The 21,031-nt window shown below is 26.6% G+C and overlaps 1 protein-coding gene across 1 annotated transcript; it reads right to left on the minus strand.

Moving 5' to 3' along the window:
• Positions 1-15,959: 15,959 nt before the first annotated feature.
• On the minus strand, positions 15,960-19,849 carry LOC111040928 (zinc finger BED domain-containing protein 1-like). The gene is made up of 6 exons (XM_022325007.1): positions 19,615-19,849; positions 18,290-18,380; positions 17,993-18,178; positions 17,309-17,864; positions 16,884-16,983; positions 15,960-16,054 (listed from the first exon to the last, which is right to left on the minus strand). Exons 1-6 carry the CDS (start codon positions 19,847-19,849, stop codon positions 15,960-15,962), a joined length of 1,263 nt encoding a protein of 420 aa, XP_022180699.1.
• Between the last annotated feature and the right edge of the window lie 1,182 nt (positions 19,850-21,031).

The raw sequence follows: 21,031 nt of genomic DNA on the forward strand, positions 1-21,031 counted from the left end.
ACTCTAAGATTCAACATGGTAACTTGCCAAGCCACCGGTTTGCGTATAACATTTACTTTTCACCTTGGCGGCTTGGCGGTACACGACGATCACCTGTTGTTTTATTTATTGTTCTTCTATGAGACTCGCCTAATTTCTACACACCATCCAATCAAATAACATGATAAACCGTGTTCTCAAAATGTGTTTGCCATGAAAACTCCGTTTTTTTTTATTATTATGAGCTGTTGGATCAAAAAATTAAACCATTTTAATCTTATATTCTGTATACTTGTTCTGCATTTAACATGCTTGCAAACAATTATCGTTTTTATAATGAGCCATTTATAAATATGACTTTGAGGCTGTTATAAAAAAATTGAATCATTAATGCAATGTTGCATGACACTCAATTTCCGTTAATCACCGATAAGCGCAGTATCCATTATGACATATTTGAATATAATAATATAAATGACTAGAAATATATGCTTACAAAACTCTTTCTTTCTAACTCTAATATTCTCTTCATTTGAATAATTTCTATCTATAAAATAGAAAAATTATATTACAAATAAATATCTGTTTGTTGTTGTTTTTATATTTTAATGTTATAAACTACATATATTTGTGTAAGTAAATACAACATAAAAATATACTATTATTTTGTAATTATTAATTTAGCATGATGCAATGTAGTATGAAACTCAATTTTCCGGGATGGATCGAAAATCTACCAAATTATTTCACTTGAATTATAGAGTGTAAAAATCACAATGCCTACCAGACATTTGATAAGTCAATGATACTTAGGGAGCATAAATTAGTGGCAACAAAAATCGGTTGAATTTATTTGTGTTATTTTGAGTAGTTGACTCACATTGGTAGTACATAATATTATACAACAACTCAAAGCCTCAACAAATAATTCACTTAACCAAAATTGTCCAACAAGCCGCAACTCTCAAAGCTATTTTCTTTTATCAAACTTTATAAGACACATATTAGCATAATATGTAGTAAATATTTTCCATAAAGAGTCGTCTTAGAGGAATATTTAGTTAGATATAGCTCATAGCTGTATGAATGCATCCGAGTTGGGCCCTAAACTCGAAATTTCTATAATAGTTGGGTCAGGGATTACTTTAGGTACTACTCTATTTAGGTCCGTAATCTTTATTGGTAAATTAAATAGGTAATATCATTTTCCTCCTAATTTCAATAGACTTGGGACTGTGTAAAATTAATTTGGAAATTACACCAATGATATAATAAAAACATTATTTTACAGTCTATTAAATATGTCTATGTAATAGCCGATAAGTGTGGGTTTAAATTGTAACGTTTCAATAATGCGTTTGCGTTATCTTTTATACCTATTGGATTAAATAATTAATACATGTAGAGTAATTGTATTTTTACTATTTATAGTAATATATTTAACTATATTTAATCTAAGTATACATAATAAAAATAATAACAAAAGCACTATAAATAAATAAGAATGTATACTTACAAAAATTATTCATTATGGTATCAAAACTGTCATTTGCATTACGATTACCTATCGAAAGAAAAATTATGACACTCATAAATCTCAGTTTGTTACTGGTTTTATATTTTAATCTAATGGACTGCACAAACGTTTGTAAATAACCTTACCTAACTAAAATATATCATTCGAATAGTATAGAATCACAATGAATGTCAGATATCTCAATAAATCAATGAAATTCAACTATATGATTTATGCAAAATGAATTAATGAATCATAACTCAATAACCCTTATAACACTCATAACCAACACAAAAATATTCATGCAAAGAAAAAACATCAGGTTGTCAATCACTGATCTTTATGCTAATAAGATTGTTAGAAAAAGTGTGGTTGATGCAATGAGCTGATACATTTACACGTAAACAAATCAATGTTCTAGTATAAGTATAACGAGCTGCTTTGTATTTTATCAGTTGAATATTTAGGTCTGTATAACAAGTTAGTCACAAAAATAAAGTGCACTTTTCTTATTGAAAAATAAACATACTTTTGATCCTTACAAGACCGAACAGAAACATTTGTCCTATATGAATCATAAAAACCATAAAGATGTTAGAATGTTATTTTTATTAAGTTATCTCAATTGGAGAGCAGTTTTTTGAAAGAAATATTAATAATTTTTCTGGTTATACATTATGTTACTATTTAATAACATCTTTTCAATCTGCCAATTAATATTAAAATAAGTACATACGCTAACTCCAGGAATCTTAAAAAGTCGATTCTCAAAAAATTGATTTTCAACTGGTTCGAAACTCATTTAGACTAGTATTTTATGTACATTATATATTTTTATGTATTTGTTTATTTATTTATATTTTTATCAATTATTATTTAATTGCTAGATTTTGTAACTCTCTACCATCTGCACAAGAATGCTTACAGGTGGTTTATAGATTCATCTTATTATATTAATTTTATTGTAAACTTGCTCTTTTGAGCTATGTATAATTTATTATAATAAATAAATAAATAAAAAAAAAAAAAAATTTTAAACATTTTTTTGCTGCTCCTCAAATTTCAAAACTAGTCATTTCGATTCATGACATTGCATGCCAAATATTAAAGCAAAAAATTTTAGATAATTCAAAACGGGAGAAGAGGACTAGAGAGACATGATCAAATCAAAAGGTATTTATATATATATGAGCAATGTGTATATAGTGGAGTTAAATCAAATTACTTACGATAGCATGAGACTGCACGATCAAATTCTAAAAATTGAATAGTTAATAAAACTTGTAAGTATTTTACTAACAAGATGAGGGCAAAATAGTTAACATATAAGAAAATGGCATGACCACTGACAAACGTTCAGTGTACCTACATTTGTTCAACATAAATAATCTATGTTGTATAATTTTTACGAAGGCATAACTTGTAGTTATTGTATACTCTTAATAATTATTATGACATTTTTATTAAAGGGAAATTATTGAGTCACAACTTATACCTTATAGGCGCCAATGTAAATTCTAAGTTAGGTTAAAAGAAAAAATAAGCATACTATTGGATATGCTTATAGGTTCTAGAATTTTTTTTGTTGAAAATATTATATTATAACTTATAACTATAACTAAAACTATAAACTTTAAATATAAATATAACCTTATAATCTATAAGGAATCTCATTCTATTTAATAATATCTTTTGATATTTTTTTAATGAAAATTGCACTAATTCTATACAATGAACACATTTAAATTGTAATTTTTTGTTTCATACCTAAGATTCTACATTAATATAGGTATATGATTTTTCATAATATGTGAAAAAAATAAAAAAAGAGACTCACTTCCTTTATTTGTCAATAATGAAGTTGCATTATTTCCAACTATATAGAACATTAAACATATAGATACCAAATTAATATGTTTAGCCATGTCTGTAGGTACCAACAATGAACTAATAATAATGATTGCGTTGAAAAATATAAGAAATAAAAGAATAGTATTAAAAGTTGTTCAAAAACTTTATTTCAATGTTAATATGCAAATGCGAAACAAAATAATAAGTATGTTTATTACAACTGGGTAAACTATCTGGCGAAATAGTAATAGGTAAATAATATTTTGTGGTCTACAAAATCCAATATTCCAAAATGCGTTACAATTGCAGGTTAGGTTAACAAGGTATATGGCGAAATAAACCTTAGTGTACCCATTTTTGAATAGTGGATATAATATTTTATTATTATATTTAGCTATTATAATATCGAGAATACTCGTTTATGGCGTTGTGCTAGATACTATATAATAATGATGAGAGGAAATGGCACAGAGACTACACAATAAAGACTTATGAGTTAACAAATTCAAAGAACTGTTTACTGTTAAAAATAAAAACTATATTAATTATTACATAAAATCGTTTAGATAATTAAAAATGATATTAAAACCAAATATTTCTTTCAATAATATTAAAAATGTATTTTGAAATCGAAACCATTCTCAGTCGATCATTTATTCTAAAACAATAATCGGTCTATAATTTTAAAAATATCAATAACTGATTTTAAATTTTAAAAAAATTATCGTAATTTTTGTAGTTTAGTGTTAAAAATTAAAAAACAATGTTTCTAATAAATAGGTCATAGTACTTGCAGAAAGGTAGGTATATAATTGTTTATTAGTATTTATTTTTTAGACACCTGTTACCCATATTTAGTAGTCGAATTCAATACACCAAAAGGGCTCTATGCATTTTAAACAGATGTGTATAATCGTTGCAATATGTGGCACAAATGCACAATACAATGGATTGAATAAGTTTTGCCAAAATATTACATTAAAAATTTGATAACATATGTAACATACAATGATATACTTAAAAAGTTTCAAGCACCTTTGAGTAACCTTCAAATTGTTATGACAGATGAATTATTTTCTAAATAATTTAAGGCATTCTGATGGATCACTAGAATTCACAAAGAACGTTACAAAGATATTAAACAAGGCGACTGCGAAATACCAAAAATCATACTATGACAGGGAATAATGTAGTAAGATCCTACTGGCAAATTAAATTACCTCTGGTTCTACTGATGCAGCTAACCACCCTATCGCTAATTAACAAGTAGTAAAAAGTGTAGCGTGAAATATAATTTTTTTATACTGTACAGCAATATCGAGAATTTGTAATAAGACGTGGGAGATCACTCAATACATTCACGACAATTTCAACGTATCCAGAATTCCTTTGAAATACTTACATAACGTCAAAACTCGATGGAGTATATAATATTTGCGCGACGATATTGAACTGATCTTTTGAATAAAATCCAAAGTTGAAAATCTATCGATTATGAGAGTCAACTGTAAAATTAGTGCAATCAACGAGTTCAGTCAGTGATGTGGGTGCAACGTATTTGTACAACGAATTCATTTCACTGACAGATCTAGTCATATAACACTGTTAAAGCAAAACTAGACTTATAACTTGACTCAGTTGAAACAAAACTGTGCCTCAATACGTTGAATTTTTCATTGTTTTATAATGTAGGGTGGGGGTAATCCAGTAGTGTGAGAAAAGTTATGTGTGCGGTACAACGGCCATCTCACCGGGCGACATTTGGTGGTAGTGGTGGTGGTTCAAGTACTAGCCTCTCTACCTTACCAATGCTATTTTTTGAACCTATATATTGTATTTTACTCTTTTCAAGAATATTAATTTCCTTATTCTGTAATGAAGCAATGTCGTTCATAATATCACTGTTGGTAGGAGTAATACAATTTTAGTTTGATATTATATAATATATAATAATTATACATTGAATTATACTTTAACCGCGACTCGGGAGCTTCAGGAAAAATAGACCAAATATTAAGTTCGCGTTGATATTTTTTATCCTTACACTCTAAATTACAACAATCTTAACTACATATTAAATCTATTTTAACGGAAGACTTTCAAATTGTATGGCCATTCGGTGTTCGTTGGCTCTTAGGCTGATTTACTTGTCCAGGAACTAACGAACACAACATTGAGTGTGTCTTATAATATACGCTAACAATTATTTGTGTATATGTGTACCCGGGTGACTATAATATGTTTATAAGCCTTCTTCCTTATCATCAACACTTATATTTATACTGACTAATTTACAATACTTGTAATTGCATTTCCTAGTTTATCACTATGTGTAGAAGTGTCTCGCATGTATGTGATCCACAACAATATGAGAATCATCGATGATGGGCTCTCCGGAGAAGCTACAATCAGCTTTTTGCAAAACACGGCTGCGTGAATGCAACCCAATAAACTTTTTTGCAGTTCACTACGTATACACCAGCAGTTTCGTGGCAGATGACTGGCGCTCGACTGTGCTCGTTTTTTGGTTGGGAAGGGCGAGCAAGACTAGTTTTCGTTAGCCGAGCGGTTTATTCTTAACGCGATCAGGGTATAGAGCAGCGGTTCCCAACCTTTTTTTCTTCTGTACCCCTAAAGTTAGGTTATATTAACATTTTTTTAGACTGTACCCCTCTTTATATTTTTAAAATTTTTTCACGTAACCACTCTTAAAACATTTAATTAAAAATAACAATAATATAATATAATGCAATAAATGTATATATTTTTATATTGAGTAATAAGACACATAAAAAATTACTTATTTTACTTATTTAATAAACAAAAAATTGAAATGAAAATAATTAATGAGATCCTTGACCTTGTTTCAAATTACATAGTTTTTTAATATCAGGTTCAAATGATGCGAGATATAATCTTAAATCTGGAGCTGCGTTTAGTTTATTTCTATACTTATTTTTAATAAAGATATATGAAGAAAACGCTCTTTCGACCAACTCCGTACTAGTAAATGGCAATAGGAACTCAATTGTCTTGTCAGAGAGTCGCTCATATTCATTTCTAATATCTACCCAAAAATCAATAAGTTGTTTTCTTTTAAACTTGTTTTTTAAAGTTGTGTCACATGAAAGTTCTATCAATTTTTCTTATTCTACGATCGATAAAGATGTAGCTTTTTGAAAGAATTCTTCATTAAAAGGATTTGAAATCCAATTGTTTTCTTCTTCAGGTTTGGAAAAGTATTTTTTGAATGATAATTTAAGAAAAAATTGTTATTTGTGTGACACAAGTTTTCATTTGTAATAACGTATATTGCATATTTCCGAAACGAATAGTTTTAAATTAACCAAATTCAATATTTTTCCGCCATTACTCATTTTTTTTCGCGTACCCCTCGAGATCATCGCGAGTACCCCCGATTGGGAACCGTTGGTATAAAGGATTAATGCGTATTTTTATTTGCACTAGATATTGTAATAAATTGAATCATCTATAAAAACAGTATACTTTATAAAATATTTATATATATATAACTTGGTATGTATATTTACTCATAAGAATAACGACTGCATCAATATTTTCAATAACATCAAAATAATTATCTATAAAAAAAAAAATCATATTGTTTATAAGTCTTATTTTGCTACTGGTTGTTACTGATTACCCCATTCCAATTTGACCAACTAAACATAATTGTGAACTGTGTCAGAATTACCGTATCAAATATATATAATAATATGAAAATTATCAATTGAGCATGATGAAATGAAGTATGACCTTCAATTTTCAGTCATTGATCAAATATCTAACCAAAATGACTTTTACTCAATTTATGGAGTGTTTAAATGACAATGGTTAATGGATGCCTTAATAAATCAATATGATATTTAACAAGGATTCTCAATAAATTAATAGTAAATTGAAAAAGAAAATTTTGTAATTGGCCATAACTAATATCTAGGTATGATATAACCACAAATTAGTGGCAACAACAAATCTTTTACATCAATCTATGTTATTTTGGATACTCAAATTACGTAGATAATAGTAATCTACAATATTGATATCTCAAAACTACGAAAAATAATTAATTTAATATAGGTACTCAAATATGACCATATACATCATGAGCAGGTGCCTCAAAGATAATAATCAAAATTCACAATTTAATATCAAAATAGAAATAAAGCTATGAATGAATTTTGTATGTGTCAGCTTCTTATTCTACCCTAACACCAATATAGTATTAACAACAGTGTATTAATCTTCAGAAACTTCCCACAGCAGTCATATTTGTGTCTTATAAACGTAGCTATTTAACTCAAGAGCTCAAAAAACTACAACTTGTAAATTATGCAGCATATGCTGATTACTACACATATTATTCCTGATAAGTTTATAATGAAATAACAGGCAGGATGTGAAAAGATGCAGTGCTCGTAATATTATAATAATGGTGTTCAATCTTTTAATAATAGTGGTGAGAGAGATATTGAATATCTGTATTGTACAAATCATTCTACTTACTAACGTCATAATATTAGTAAGAAATACAACAATAATATTCATAATGTATTTCATCATCTTTAAGTACAGTATACATGATCAATTATCTTTTAAAAAACACTGTACATAACTAATAATTTGTACTTACATAAGTTTATCAATATCGTGGCAGGGTCCGCTTCTAATCTGTTATCTGTAAAAAGATAAATATTTTTAAACATAAATCTCAGTTGGTTACTGTTTTTATATATTTTTATATACCAATCAATTTAAATAAGAAAATAATTCAGACTGAATTAACCAGCAAAAAAAATTATTACATCAACATAAGTCTCAGTTAATATAAGAAAAAACAAAATTATTTTTAAAAAAATCCAAAATAAAATCATTCATCGTAAAACCAATATACACAACAATGCCTCTGAATTACGACCCAAATCAACATACAATATATACCCATAACCGAAAAAAGCTATTTATAAATCAGGATCAGAAACCAAATAACTGGTCTGTAGAAACAGACATCCCTACTTCGATTTAAATTAAAAACACGATAAATGATCAATAATATCTTCAACGGAGACTGTCAAACATCAAATATAGGTTCTGGTTCATCACCTTTAAGGAAAATTGACTCTCGGTTTAAGTTAATCGACTTTATCACCACAAATAAAAAATAAAACAGGAAAAATAACATTTCGACATCGGGCTAGTATCCAGACCAAAGCTGGTCAATAAAAAATATTTGAATACTAAAATATCGCCTTAAAAATTAGTGTTATCTTCTTTTTGAAGCTCCACCTCGACAATAAAGCATAGTCTAAACAAATGATCAAGCTACATAACATAATCATACAAAGCCAATCCAATTTAATTTATATAACAACTCAAATATTCACCTATGGAATTTCAACGGAATCTAATCAAAAAATAGTTAACTCCAATTATTAATAATTGAATACTTTAAACCCACTATATTTACATAATTAAAAAAATTCAAAACATATGCGACCGACCCAACGGAGGATTTAGCTATATTTGTCAGCAACAAATATCCTAGTGGAAAAATACGAAAATCCTTCAGATCTAGAAGCAATTGTGGTATCAATTATTTTATCTACCTAAAATAATCATCTACGACACGTACTTTCATAACCAAACTAATTTTACACTTACCGACATTGACAAGTTGGTAGAGACTTGAATAGTTAACGTATCATCTGAGGGTCATACAAAACCTAAACCACATACACTCATTTCCACTGTCGCATCCATACTAATCAACGAGGAAGAGATCTTATGTGCTGACACTAAAAAACAACCTACGCTTTCTAATAAATATTAGGGATTGACGAGATCCCCTAACATTAATTTTGTACAGACACCCAGAAAGATTTCTACAACTACCTGTTCACTAGTACCTAGTTCCTTCTTAATTGATGCAGAATCGTAAACATATATTTATAGTTGTTTTGGAATAATTAAATTTAATAATTTAACTAAGTGATAGCCAAAAAGTATGAATTTACATATTATTAAAAATCTAGTCTTCATATTATCATTAATTCATATTTAAATACCTAAGTGATTTGTAACGTCAAGGAAATGTGTGTCTCTTATAAATAATGAAAATCCACCACGAGTCCACCTCCGAAAAATTACAACCAGTTTTCTAATATATAATATAAATAATTGTCAATCACACCACCGAGTCCCATGGCAAACGACACATTTTCCATTCCAACCCCGTTTTTTTTTATTATGAGCTGTTGGATATATGTGGAAGTAATTTAATAAAAAGGCTGAATCTGTCACATATTAATGCTTATTTGTATTTGTATTACTTATTGGAATATATTAAAACATCTAAAAGCTCAGAGGTACCCTTTATGACATATTTGAATATAATAAAATAAATGAATAGTAATGTATACTTACAGAACGCATCCATTACATATGAAATATTGTTATACTCTGAATGCCCTCTGTCTATAAAATAGAAAAATTAAATTACACATAAATCTCAGTTTGTTGTTGTTTTTATACTTCAATATAATCAACTACAAACATTCGTGTAAGTAATTACAATATAAAAATAAACAATTATTATTAATTTAGCATGATACAATGGAGTATGACACCTAATTTTCACAAATGTATCGATAATCTTCGAAAAATGAATTATTAATGAACAAATTATTTCACTCAAATTATAGAGTGTAAAAATCACAATGCCTTCCAGACATTTTGATAACTCAATGATACTTAGGGGCTAAGTAACGGAAGCATAAATTAGTGACAACAAAAAATCGGTTGAATTTATTTGTGTTACTTTGATTAGTCTATTCACATTGGAAATACACATTAAACAACAACTGATACCTCAACAAATAATTCACTCAATCAAAAAATGTCCAGCCTACAGCTCTCGAAGACTTTTTATTCTGGCCCTTTTCAGAAGACGTATATATAAACTATATGTATAAAAAGTCGAATTAAAAAGAACATTTAGTTAGAGATGGATCATAACTCAATGGATGCATCCTAGTTGGGTCCTGAACTCAAAATTGGTATACTAGTGATGTCAATTATTATTTTAGGTACCTGCTTCACTAGTTAGATCCTGGTTTTTTCAGGCATTTTCCTCCTCGTTTCAATAGACTTAGGACTGTGTAAAATCTTTTTCTACGTTAGAGTCGTTAGACCAATGATATAATTACAAATATTTTTACCAGTTTATTATTTTTTTTACCTAGTTAATTTACAAGAATGCAATTGGACATTTATTACTTCACTGAAATTAAGTCCCCTATTAGATTTTTCCTTAAGGCAGAGTTATAATAATACATTTATACTATACAGGGTTGTTTTAATACATACAAATATAATAATGTAATAGCATATCTAAGTAATAGCCGATAGGTATGAATTTAAATTGTAACGTTCTAGAGATCGCATTACGTGTTATCTTTTATATCTATTCGATCAAATGATTAATGCATGTGGAGTAATTGTATTTTTACTATCTATAGTAATACTATCTCTAACCACAGTATTCATACTAAAAAAATTAAATATAGCTAAAATAAGTATAATAATGTATACTTACAGAATTTATCCAATACGATATTAAAATCAGCATCCGCATTTTCTGTATATATCAAAAGATAAAAAAATATTACTCATAAATCTCAATTTGTCACTGTTTTTATATTTCAATCTAATCGACAGCACAAACGTGTGTAAATACCTAAACGTAACCAAAATACATCATTTCTTATTATAACTCTTATAACCATTATAACCAGCACTAAAAATATTCATGAAGAGGAAGAAACATCAGGTGGTCAATTCTCGATCTTGATGCTTGTAAGATTGTTAGAAAGAGTGTGATTTATGAAATGAGCTGATACAGTTACACGTAAGTTAATCAATAGACTAGTAAAAGTATGAAGGACCGAATGTCAAGCGAAAAGAACTCAAGGGTTACATTCAAAATAAACAGAGAACTATAGATAGTGTAAATTGTTTCAATCTGAAAATTCTAGGCTATAAAAATAGACTATACTATCATTTATATTACAATAATCAAGACTTTAAGGAAAATTCAATAAAACTATAAGTATTTAAAAATGTACAGATGTGTATGTATGTATATAACATATTTGAGTTCTTAAAAAGTATACAATAATATAGAGAGTGAAGCGCAGGGAGTCACAGTGTCCCGATGGAGCCGCTGTGTAGCCCGAGTTGATTAGAGGGAGTAAGAATAATACCGGGGTAGTGATTGAGAGGAGAGTCGCTATGGCCGATTCGTTCTGAGGGATGTAAAGCGAAGGATACCCAGAACCGTAAAATAGTACGATTATTTATTAGAAAACATACATACCGCTTGCATTTATAAGACCGAATCTAAACATACTTCCTTCACAAATCATAATTACCATAAAGATGTTAGCATGTTATTTTTATAAAGTAAGTAATCAATGAATTGAAGGGCATTATTCTGAAAGTAACATAATAATTTGTCTGGTTGTACATAATGTTGGTATGTTTGATAACACCATCAAACATAGAAAAACATTTCTTAGAAAATAAACATAAATACACAGATTTTGTTTCTTTATAATAATTATGCGGTTTATTGAATGAATGTTAACTGTAAATGTTTTTATAATCATAAAAAAATATATCTAAAAGATATTACATGTGAATAGACAAACATAAGATTACCAAAATAATCAACTACAAATACATAATTATTGAATAATCTTTCTAATTAAATGTAAAAATTGTGACATTAGTAATTTTATTTATTCACTTTTATTTTGTTATAAAAGTACTTAGACATTGTAAACGTATAAACAAAAGACATTAAAAAAAAGATATCCATGTATACTCATGATTTTTTACTATTGCATTATATCAAACGGGTAAAAAAAATTGAAGTTGTACAAATATTCATAGTTATTATAGGATTATGAATTATTATTATTAATTTTGCTTACATGAAGTTGTGCAGTATTGTAAAGTTTGCAAGAAAATGGAAATTTTAGTGGTACTTAAAGTTTTGATTTCAGTTTTGAAATAGGTCACCCAAATTCATGATAATTTCACTCTAAAAAATACACTAAAATTTCGAAATTGAGATGAGACGCAATCTTTATAGTAATATGTATTTATAGCTTTTTCATGAAAATAACTCTAATTGTATACAATGTACCTATACATTTAAATTATAATTCTTCGTTTCATACCTAAGATTATCCATGAATATAAATGTGTGAATGTGATTTGTCGTGATATGGAATAAAAATTAAATATACTTTATTTCTTTATCTGTTTGTGCATCAATATTTCCAACTATATAGAACATTAAACATATAGATAACAAATTAATTAGTTTAACCATATCTGTGGGCACCAACAATAAATTAATAATAATGATTGCGTTGAAAAATATTAAGTAAGAATAGTATTAAATGTTGTTGAAAAACGGTATATAAAGAGTTATTATGCGAATACGAAACAAAATATGTGTATCTATTGCAACTGGGTAAACCAACTGGGAAAATAGTTATAGATAAATAATATTTTGTCATCTATATAAAACGTGATATAAAAAGGTGTTAAGATTCCAGATTAGGGTAATTAGTGAATGTAGCGTTATAAACCTCAGTGTACGTATTTTCAATAGTGCCTATAATATTTTATTATTGTACTTGGCTGATGTAATATTGAGAATAACCATTCTGGCGTAGTGCTGGATCAGTAGTCGGCAATCTTTTTAGACTCCCGGGCCACATACACAAAATAAAAAGATTTCGAGGGTCAGACAAAAATAAAAACGTTGTACTACAAATTATTTAAAAAACGCTATGTTCAATTATATTTATACAATACGATTGTTTTGATATGATATTCAATTAAATTTCGTCGTTGCAGAATTTAAAGCGGTCTGTATACAATGGACTCGCGGGCCGCCGGTTGCCGACAACTGTGCTATATACTAGTAGATTATAGTGAGAGGAAATGGCATAGGTACCTATTACATACTAAAAAGTAAACAGATTTAAATAATTGTATAACACGATTAATATTATAAAATGTATGCATTTGAAAATGTTCACAAAACTGCACGAAAACTATTAATTGTATTTTCAACTCCAGAAAAGTATCTGTCCATTTTAATATCTGGAGATAAAACAAAGAAACATAAATCTTCCAAATTAAAAAATTAAAAATCATTTAGATCAATAAAACCACTCAATTCCATTTATGTCAATGTTTTCACAAACCATAAAATAATTTTCAAATCATGTATCAATGTACCTATCTGAATCAACAGTAGATAAATTACCAAAATCAAAAAGAAATCCCAAATAATGGTGAAAATAATCTCATTGGGAAAGTGGAATTGGGTTAATTATTAATAATATTGTATTGCTGAATTGTGCCTTGCTTTTGTTCTTATTCTATTTTTTTCTTTTTTCATTTGAGATTCATATTTTCTTTACTGATTACGAGGTTTTGATACTTTACATTGTGGACCTTATAGTCTTATTTAAATAATACCAATTATAAACAATAAATAAATTAGGTATGTATCTATTAAATTATAATTGTTCCCAGGTATTCATTAGTTCATTGTTATATGTACTATTCCCTTTTAATAGTATATACTGTACACTATAGAATACTGTAACTGTATGCTGTAGTCAATTTAAACTAATTAGTACTTAATTAATAATACAACATTGTCAAATCAAAATTTAAACTAAATTTGTAACAAAATATGTAAATTTTTTACTTTTAAGAAGATATTTAGTGTTGGGCCCATGCCTATTGTTTTATAAAATGGCTCTGGAAATCGTTTTAAATCATACAAGAAATAAAAATGATACCAAAATCAAGTATTTTTCTTTACGATATTAAAATTTATTTTGAAATCGAAAAAGTTTTAAATCAATCATTTATAATAAAATAATAATATATCTAAAAATGTTATAATATCAATAAGCGATTTAAACTTTTAAAACAAATTTGTAATTTTTGTAGTTAAGTATTAAAAACTAAAAAGAAGGCTCCTCATAAGTAGGTCGTACTACTTGCTGATAGGTAGGTACATTATTATTTATTAGTATAAATGTTTTATTGTATCACCTGGTACCCATATTTAGTAGACAAATTCAATGCACCGCAGGCTCTAAACATTTTAAACAGATGTGTTATAATACGTGGCACAAGTACACAATAAGGTTGAATAAGTTTTTGCCAAAATATTACATTAAAAATTTGATTGCGTGTGTAACAAACAATTATATGCTTCAAAGTACTTTGATTTTCTTCAACATCATGTTTTCTTGTAGGAAATTATTTTGTTTTGATTAAAAAATATTATTCGTGTTTACCTACTTGAAACTGTTGGAATGCGTTATTATATTAACTTTTAAAATGTATTTTTTTAGGAAAAATGAATTTAAACTACTGTAGTACTAAATTTAGTGATGGGCACTATCGAATAGTCACTATCGAACTGTATTTTAATTTTTTATCCATTGAAGAAATTATATCAGATTTAAATTTTAGAATTTAGAGTTCTTCAAATATCTCTATGAACAATAAGTTTATTTACTTTCTAAATTTTAATGTATAATTATTAATTAGGAATTTGTAAAGATAATTTTCTACAGCTTATATTTTCAAATTTTCTATAGACCAACACAAAATTACATTTTTATAAAAGTTATCGATTTTCTTTAAGTTAGACTTTTGTTTGAACATAAGAATATTAAATATAAAAAGAAAAAAGAAAAAACTCAATTTTAAAGTGAATTATCAAATCATAAGTTAGTTTTTTATGTATTTAGTATTTACTATTTAGTATTTATCATAAGAAATAATATTATTAAACTGTATATTTAATGTATTAAAAATAGAAATCATACCTAGTTGTAAAAAATAATATATAGTTTATTCCAACAATTAAAATAACCTCTTAATTTAAACCAATGGTTAAATTTTTAAAGAAAAACTAAAAAGAATTTTAATAAAATGTCATTACCAAATAATAAATATATTTTTAAATTTTAAAACATGAACAATAGGTTCTTAAAATGTATTATCTATTTAATTATTACATTATTATTCATTATTTAACAAAAAATTAACAATAAAAGCATTAAAAACACAAAAACAATTATTTAAAAAAAAAGAAATTAAATATTTTAAATCCTATAATAAAACGTAATAAAAACAATATAAGATAAAACAATGGAAAACAAAATCATTTATTTTTCTAAATTAGCATTTAAGAATATTAGTTTATCCACATTATCTGTTAATAATCGATTTCGTCTGGCACTAACTATTTGACCGGCTTTGGAAAACACTCTTTCCGAAGGTACAGATGTGGCAGGTATACAAGAGTATTTTAAAGCTACGTCACATAATGCACCTAACATCTGTCTATTATTTTTCCAAAATAATATTGGATCATCATGAATATTCAAAAATTCTAAATTCATGTACTGTTTAAATAATGTCAATGCTGTACTGGTATATGTTGTTTGGGACCGAAGTGTGGTGACTGTTGTTTCTAAATAATTTAATAAATTTTCTTGCTCTTTGGAATGACTTCTAGTTGTTCTGGTGTCAAAGTTGTCTGAGTTACACTTGGGTGAAGTGCAGTTCTCTCAGGAACTGAATAAAAATAATTTGATTCAATTAATTTAAATGTAAATTCTAAATAAAACAATAATTTAGGTACAATTTATTTTAAATATTATCATATTTTATAAATATATATAAAAATAGATAGATATCTTATACAGTTATACCTATATTAAATATTTATAGTATAAAATATTGTTTTTCAAGTCAGTTTGCAGATTTACACATTAGAATTAGATTAAATTTCTTTTTTATTATAGCTTATCAAGCTTATAGTTTATACTTGATAGTTTTATGGTTCATAATTTATATAATATACTATAATAGAATTAACCTAATATTGTTATTTTTTTTTTTACTTGTATATACGTTTATTATTTTTGTTCATTATATTAGACATTTTACTATTTTAATTATATTCATCATGTTTTAATAAAATTTAATAAATTATAGAAAAATTAATTTTCTATAGGTACTTTGTAAATATAAAAATTATAAACTAATTTTAAAAACAGTATACATACATACTAAATAGGATCATGATAACTTAAAAAATAAATGTACCTATATTTAAATTTTTTAAACAATTACAAATACTCAACGTTATACTTATACACAATAGTAGTTACTAGTTAGTACAGTACACAGTATATACTATATACTATATACTATATAGTGTATAGTGTATATCTCTTCACATTTGATTGTAAAACGTTTTTTGTATTTTATGAATTTTATCATCTAAAAGATCAAGCTTTTATTGTAAAAAAAATCATCTTTATAATTATGTCTCTATAATTATCAATTATAAAAAAGAAAGGTATTAAACACAAAAACACATTTTATCAAATTGATTTACCATTAGTTTTAATGCAGTCTGCTATCTCTTTTTGCACTTCTTGTTCAGCGTCATTGGCATTATCATTTGATGTAAATGCAGCTTTTTTTAAATCGAAGATCTAATAAAGTAGCCTTAGCATAGAATTGTGATGGATACATTTCTTCAATATCATCAAATCGTTTTGTTGTTTGTTCAAGGAGTTTTTTTTTCAAAAAAATTCCTGTTAATGTAACTGGAACCTTATTCTTAACTGATAATAATAAACTTGTAAATTATAAGTAAAAAAATATTATTCAAATGTAAAATTACAATAGATGTACAAATATTTAGTATCTACTATGATTACACCTACCTCTTAATAATGGAATAACTTTTGATAAAGTTGGTTTTTGTGTTGATGATAATTGTATTGTTAAACTTTCAAATGGTTTTAAAAGTATAACAAAATCATTAATGGTTTGCCACTGTTCATTTGATGGCATGTTTGGACATCGTGGTAAGCCCATTGAAACCAGCATCAGAGGTTCTTTAACTAATAGCAAACGTTCCATCATAGTTAGTGTACTATTCCAACGAATTGCTATATCTTGTATTAACTTTAAAACAGGAGAATTTAGTTGTTTCTGTTTTTCATGAAGAATTCTAGTTGATACCTCGCTATGCTTGAAATGCCCAACAATAGAACGACACATTTTAACCAGCTTCATCATATCTACTTCTTCAGTTTGGTTTGTGTCAATGTCATCTTCTTCAAATTCACTTTTCAATGCATTTTTCACAGCATTATTTAATTGATGAGCAGCACATGGAATATGGTCAATTCCTAATAATTTTATTGCTGCCTTAATATTTGCACCAGAGTCTGTGACGATTGCTACAACTTTAGTGTTTATTTTCCACTCTCTAATGATATCTGTTAGTACTCCAGATAAGTATTGTGCTGTATGGTTGGATTCCAGTTTTCTTGTAGTTAGAACATATGTTTTCAAATTAAAATTACTGTAAAAAAATGTACAGTTACAGTTATAAAAGATATTGTATTCAATGAAGTCCAAATATCTGATGTAAGTGATACATATTTTGTATGAGACAAAATACTTTCAATCATTTTACGCGTCGATTCATACAAATTTGGTATAAGAGTTGTTCCAATAAGTTTGTGGCTAGGCAATTTATAACGCGAATCAAATAGATTAATAAGTTTTCGAAATCCACTGTTCTCTACGATAGATAATGGTTGCATATCTTCTGCAATCATTTCAACCACAGCCTTGTTGAATTGGTCTACTTTACTGTCAGGTGGTAAGCTAAACCTATCAAAGAATATTATGCTTAATTAACTTTTTATGAATTAAAATATAAATAGGTTTATTTGTAATTTGTATCTGGATGATTATACAAATGTGAAATATTATTAATATTACCTATTCTTAAGTGTCAATTGTTTTTGTCTTTTGGTAGGTGGTCCTTGTATCTGTACAGTACTGTGTTCATAATGAGCCACTGCTGTAGAATCTAAAGAAGATAAACAAATATTTATTGCAAAGAATTGAAGAGTTTTACAAATTAAAATATAATTTAAATTAAAAAAATTAATTTTAATTGAGGTTACTTCACTTAAAAAAAGATGAATTTTAAATTATTTATTTAAGATATTATTTTCAAAGTAAATCAACAATTAATGACAATTTTGGTTTTTAATTTTTATGTCAGTTAAATGTTTTAGAAATATTATCTTGAATTATTTTTTTTTTTTTATTAGAAACTAAAATGTACCTAATGATGACATTAAAAAAAAAAATCATTAACTTATGAAATTTAAAATTTAAATGATACTTCAACTAAACAATGCTTTTTTGTCGATAAAAAGTAAAAATTAAAAAGAAGTACCTATAGGTTATAATAATAATTATTATTAAAATTATTATTTATTAATTACTAAACAATTTAAAGTAAACAATGGGTTTTTTTATAATTATTCATGAAAAATTGTAATAATAAATTATTCTTCTAGTCAGCTTTCTAGTTTTTATCTGAAGTCACTTGTTAATTTGTGTAACGTATAATATTCGATCTAGTATAGTAGTATCTAGTATCTAGTACGTACATAGGTACTCAACTTATACAGGGTGATTTATCAAACAAACTTCATAATTGCTTCAAAAACCTTATCATTTTTTAAGTTTTTTCCTTTTTGAATAACAACATACAGATTTAATTTCATATTCTGAAGCAGTATATTTTTTGGAATATTTTGATACATAAAAATCAAATTTCGCACTGGTAGTTTATGAGGAAACTGTATAACCATTTAAAGTTTAGACGAACGGAGTGGAGTGGTATGAGGGTAACCCGCAAAATTTTGGTCCACTTCTCCGCTCATCTAAACTTTAAAATTTAAATGCTTATAAAGTTATAACTCAATAATTACTCGATTGAAATCCGATTTTTTTGTAGGTATCGAAATACTCGGAAAATATTTTGATTTTGAATATGAAATTAAAACTGTATGCTGTCATTTAAAAAAGTAAAAATGTTAAAAATATAATATTTATAAAAAAAAAATGTTGTTTTGTAACGATTTGAAGCCACGTAAGAAAAATATTTTCAAAAATGTTTATACTTTTCGAAATAATAAGTCTTGTTTGATAAAAGAATCACCCAGTTTATTTATTAAAATACTTATTTTAAATAACTAATAGAATTGTTAATTTTTAAATTAAAAATTTAAATAAAAAATGTATATTACTTGTAGACGTCGATGGTTCGTTGGAAACATTTATGTCATCAACCTCTTCTACTTGTGTTGCTAATTTATTAGCTTCCAATACTGTACTATGTTTTCGACGTAAATGGTCCCAAACATTTGATGTATTATTTGAATATTTTATTTTTAGTTTACATAATTTACATTGAATTTGACCTGGAGTGTTCGGATCTTTGGCCATATAATTCCAAACACCAGAACGATTTTTGTTATACATTTTCAAAAATAAAACACAAAAATACTCAATTCCAAAAATAATTCGATTACGAATTACAAATCACAATAAAAATATAAAAATAAAATACAAAAATAATTCAATTACGATTTACGAATCACAATCGAAAAAAATATAATAACGTACGATATATAGGCGAGAGCTCTAACTATTCGATAGTGCTATTCGAATAGACTATCAAACTACTAATCGGTTATATTTAAAAACATTCGAATAGTGTAAACTATTCGATAGTGCTCATCACTAGACTACTAATGCTAAAATAAAATGTAAAATAAATTACTTTAATCACAATAACATCATCAAATATGCACTACATAACTAAGTAATATTTTAGGCTGACTATGATTTTTTTTATAACATTTTTTTTTATGATTATTGGAAAACAATGTTACTATATGATGTTTTATAGTTATTAAATTATTAAGATATTATTTATTATTACGAAATTCATGCTGCTGCTGTTCTAAAATATTTTTAAATACAGGTGTATGTATATTATTTAATATTTTAGAAAATATTTTTTGGAGGATAGAAATTATTGAAATAGAAAGGTAGTTTGAGATCAATGATTTAGTTTACCTTTTTTGATAGTAGGATTAATATAAGTGGATTTCCAAAGCGATTGAAATGAGCCATTACTTAAAGAATTATTGAAGGGATATGTGATAGGTGGAGAAAGTATAAAACTGCAGTTAAATAAAAATATAGGAGAGAGACCGTCAGAGTCAATAGCGCTGTTTTGGGAAAGAGAGTATCAAATTCATTGAAAATATCAAGGATATAAATATGAAGTGTATTTAACGGATCAATAAATTTAACTATATTAGACTGAATATTATTATTCCTAAGAGCTGTATCATTACTGAAGAGAAGTATTGACTAAGTAAGTCAACAATTTCCTGACCATTCTCAGATAATATCTTTTGGTTAAATGACGTTGAATCATTACAAATTTAAAAAATTCGATCCAGTTAATTGAACCAGAACAATTGTTCTGAAAACAGAATTAAGTGTACATACAATTTCTTTTTGCATATAATCCACATAACGTTAAGCAATTACAAAATCTTCATCTTTCAAAGTACTTCAGTTTTGGTGAATTTCACAACACTACTACTGTAAACTATATTTTAAAAGAATTATAATTCATCTCCTATAGCC

Source organism: Myzus persicae, unplaced genomic scaffold (genome assembly GCF_001856785.1).
Source record: "Myzus persicae strain clone G006 unplaced genomic scaffold, MPER_G0061.0, whole genome shotgun sequence".
Lineage (NCBI taxonomy): Eukaryota > Metazoa > Arthropoda > Insecta > Hemiptera > Aphididae > Myzus > Myzus persicae.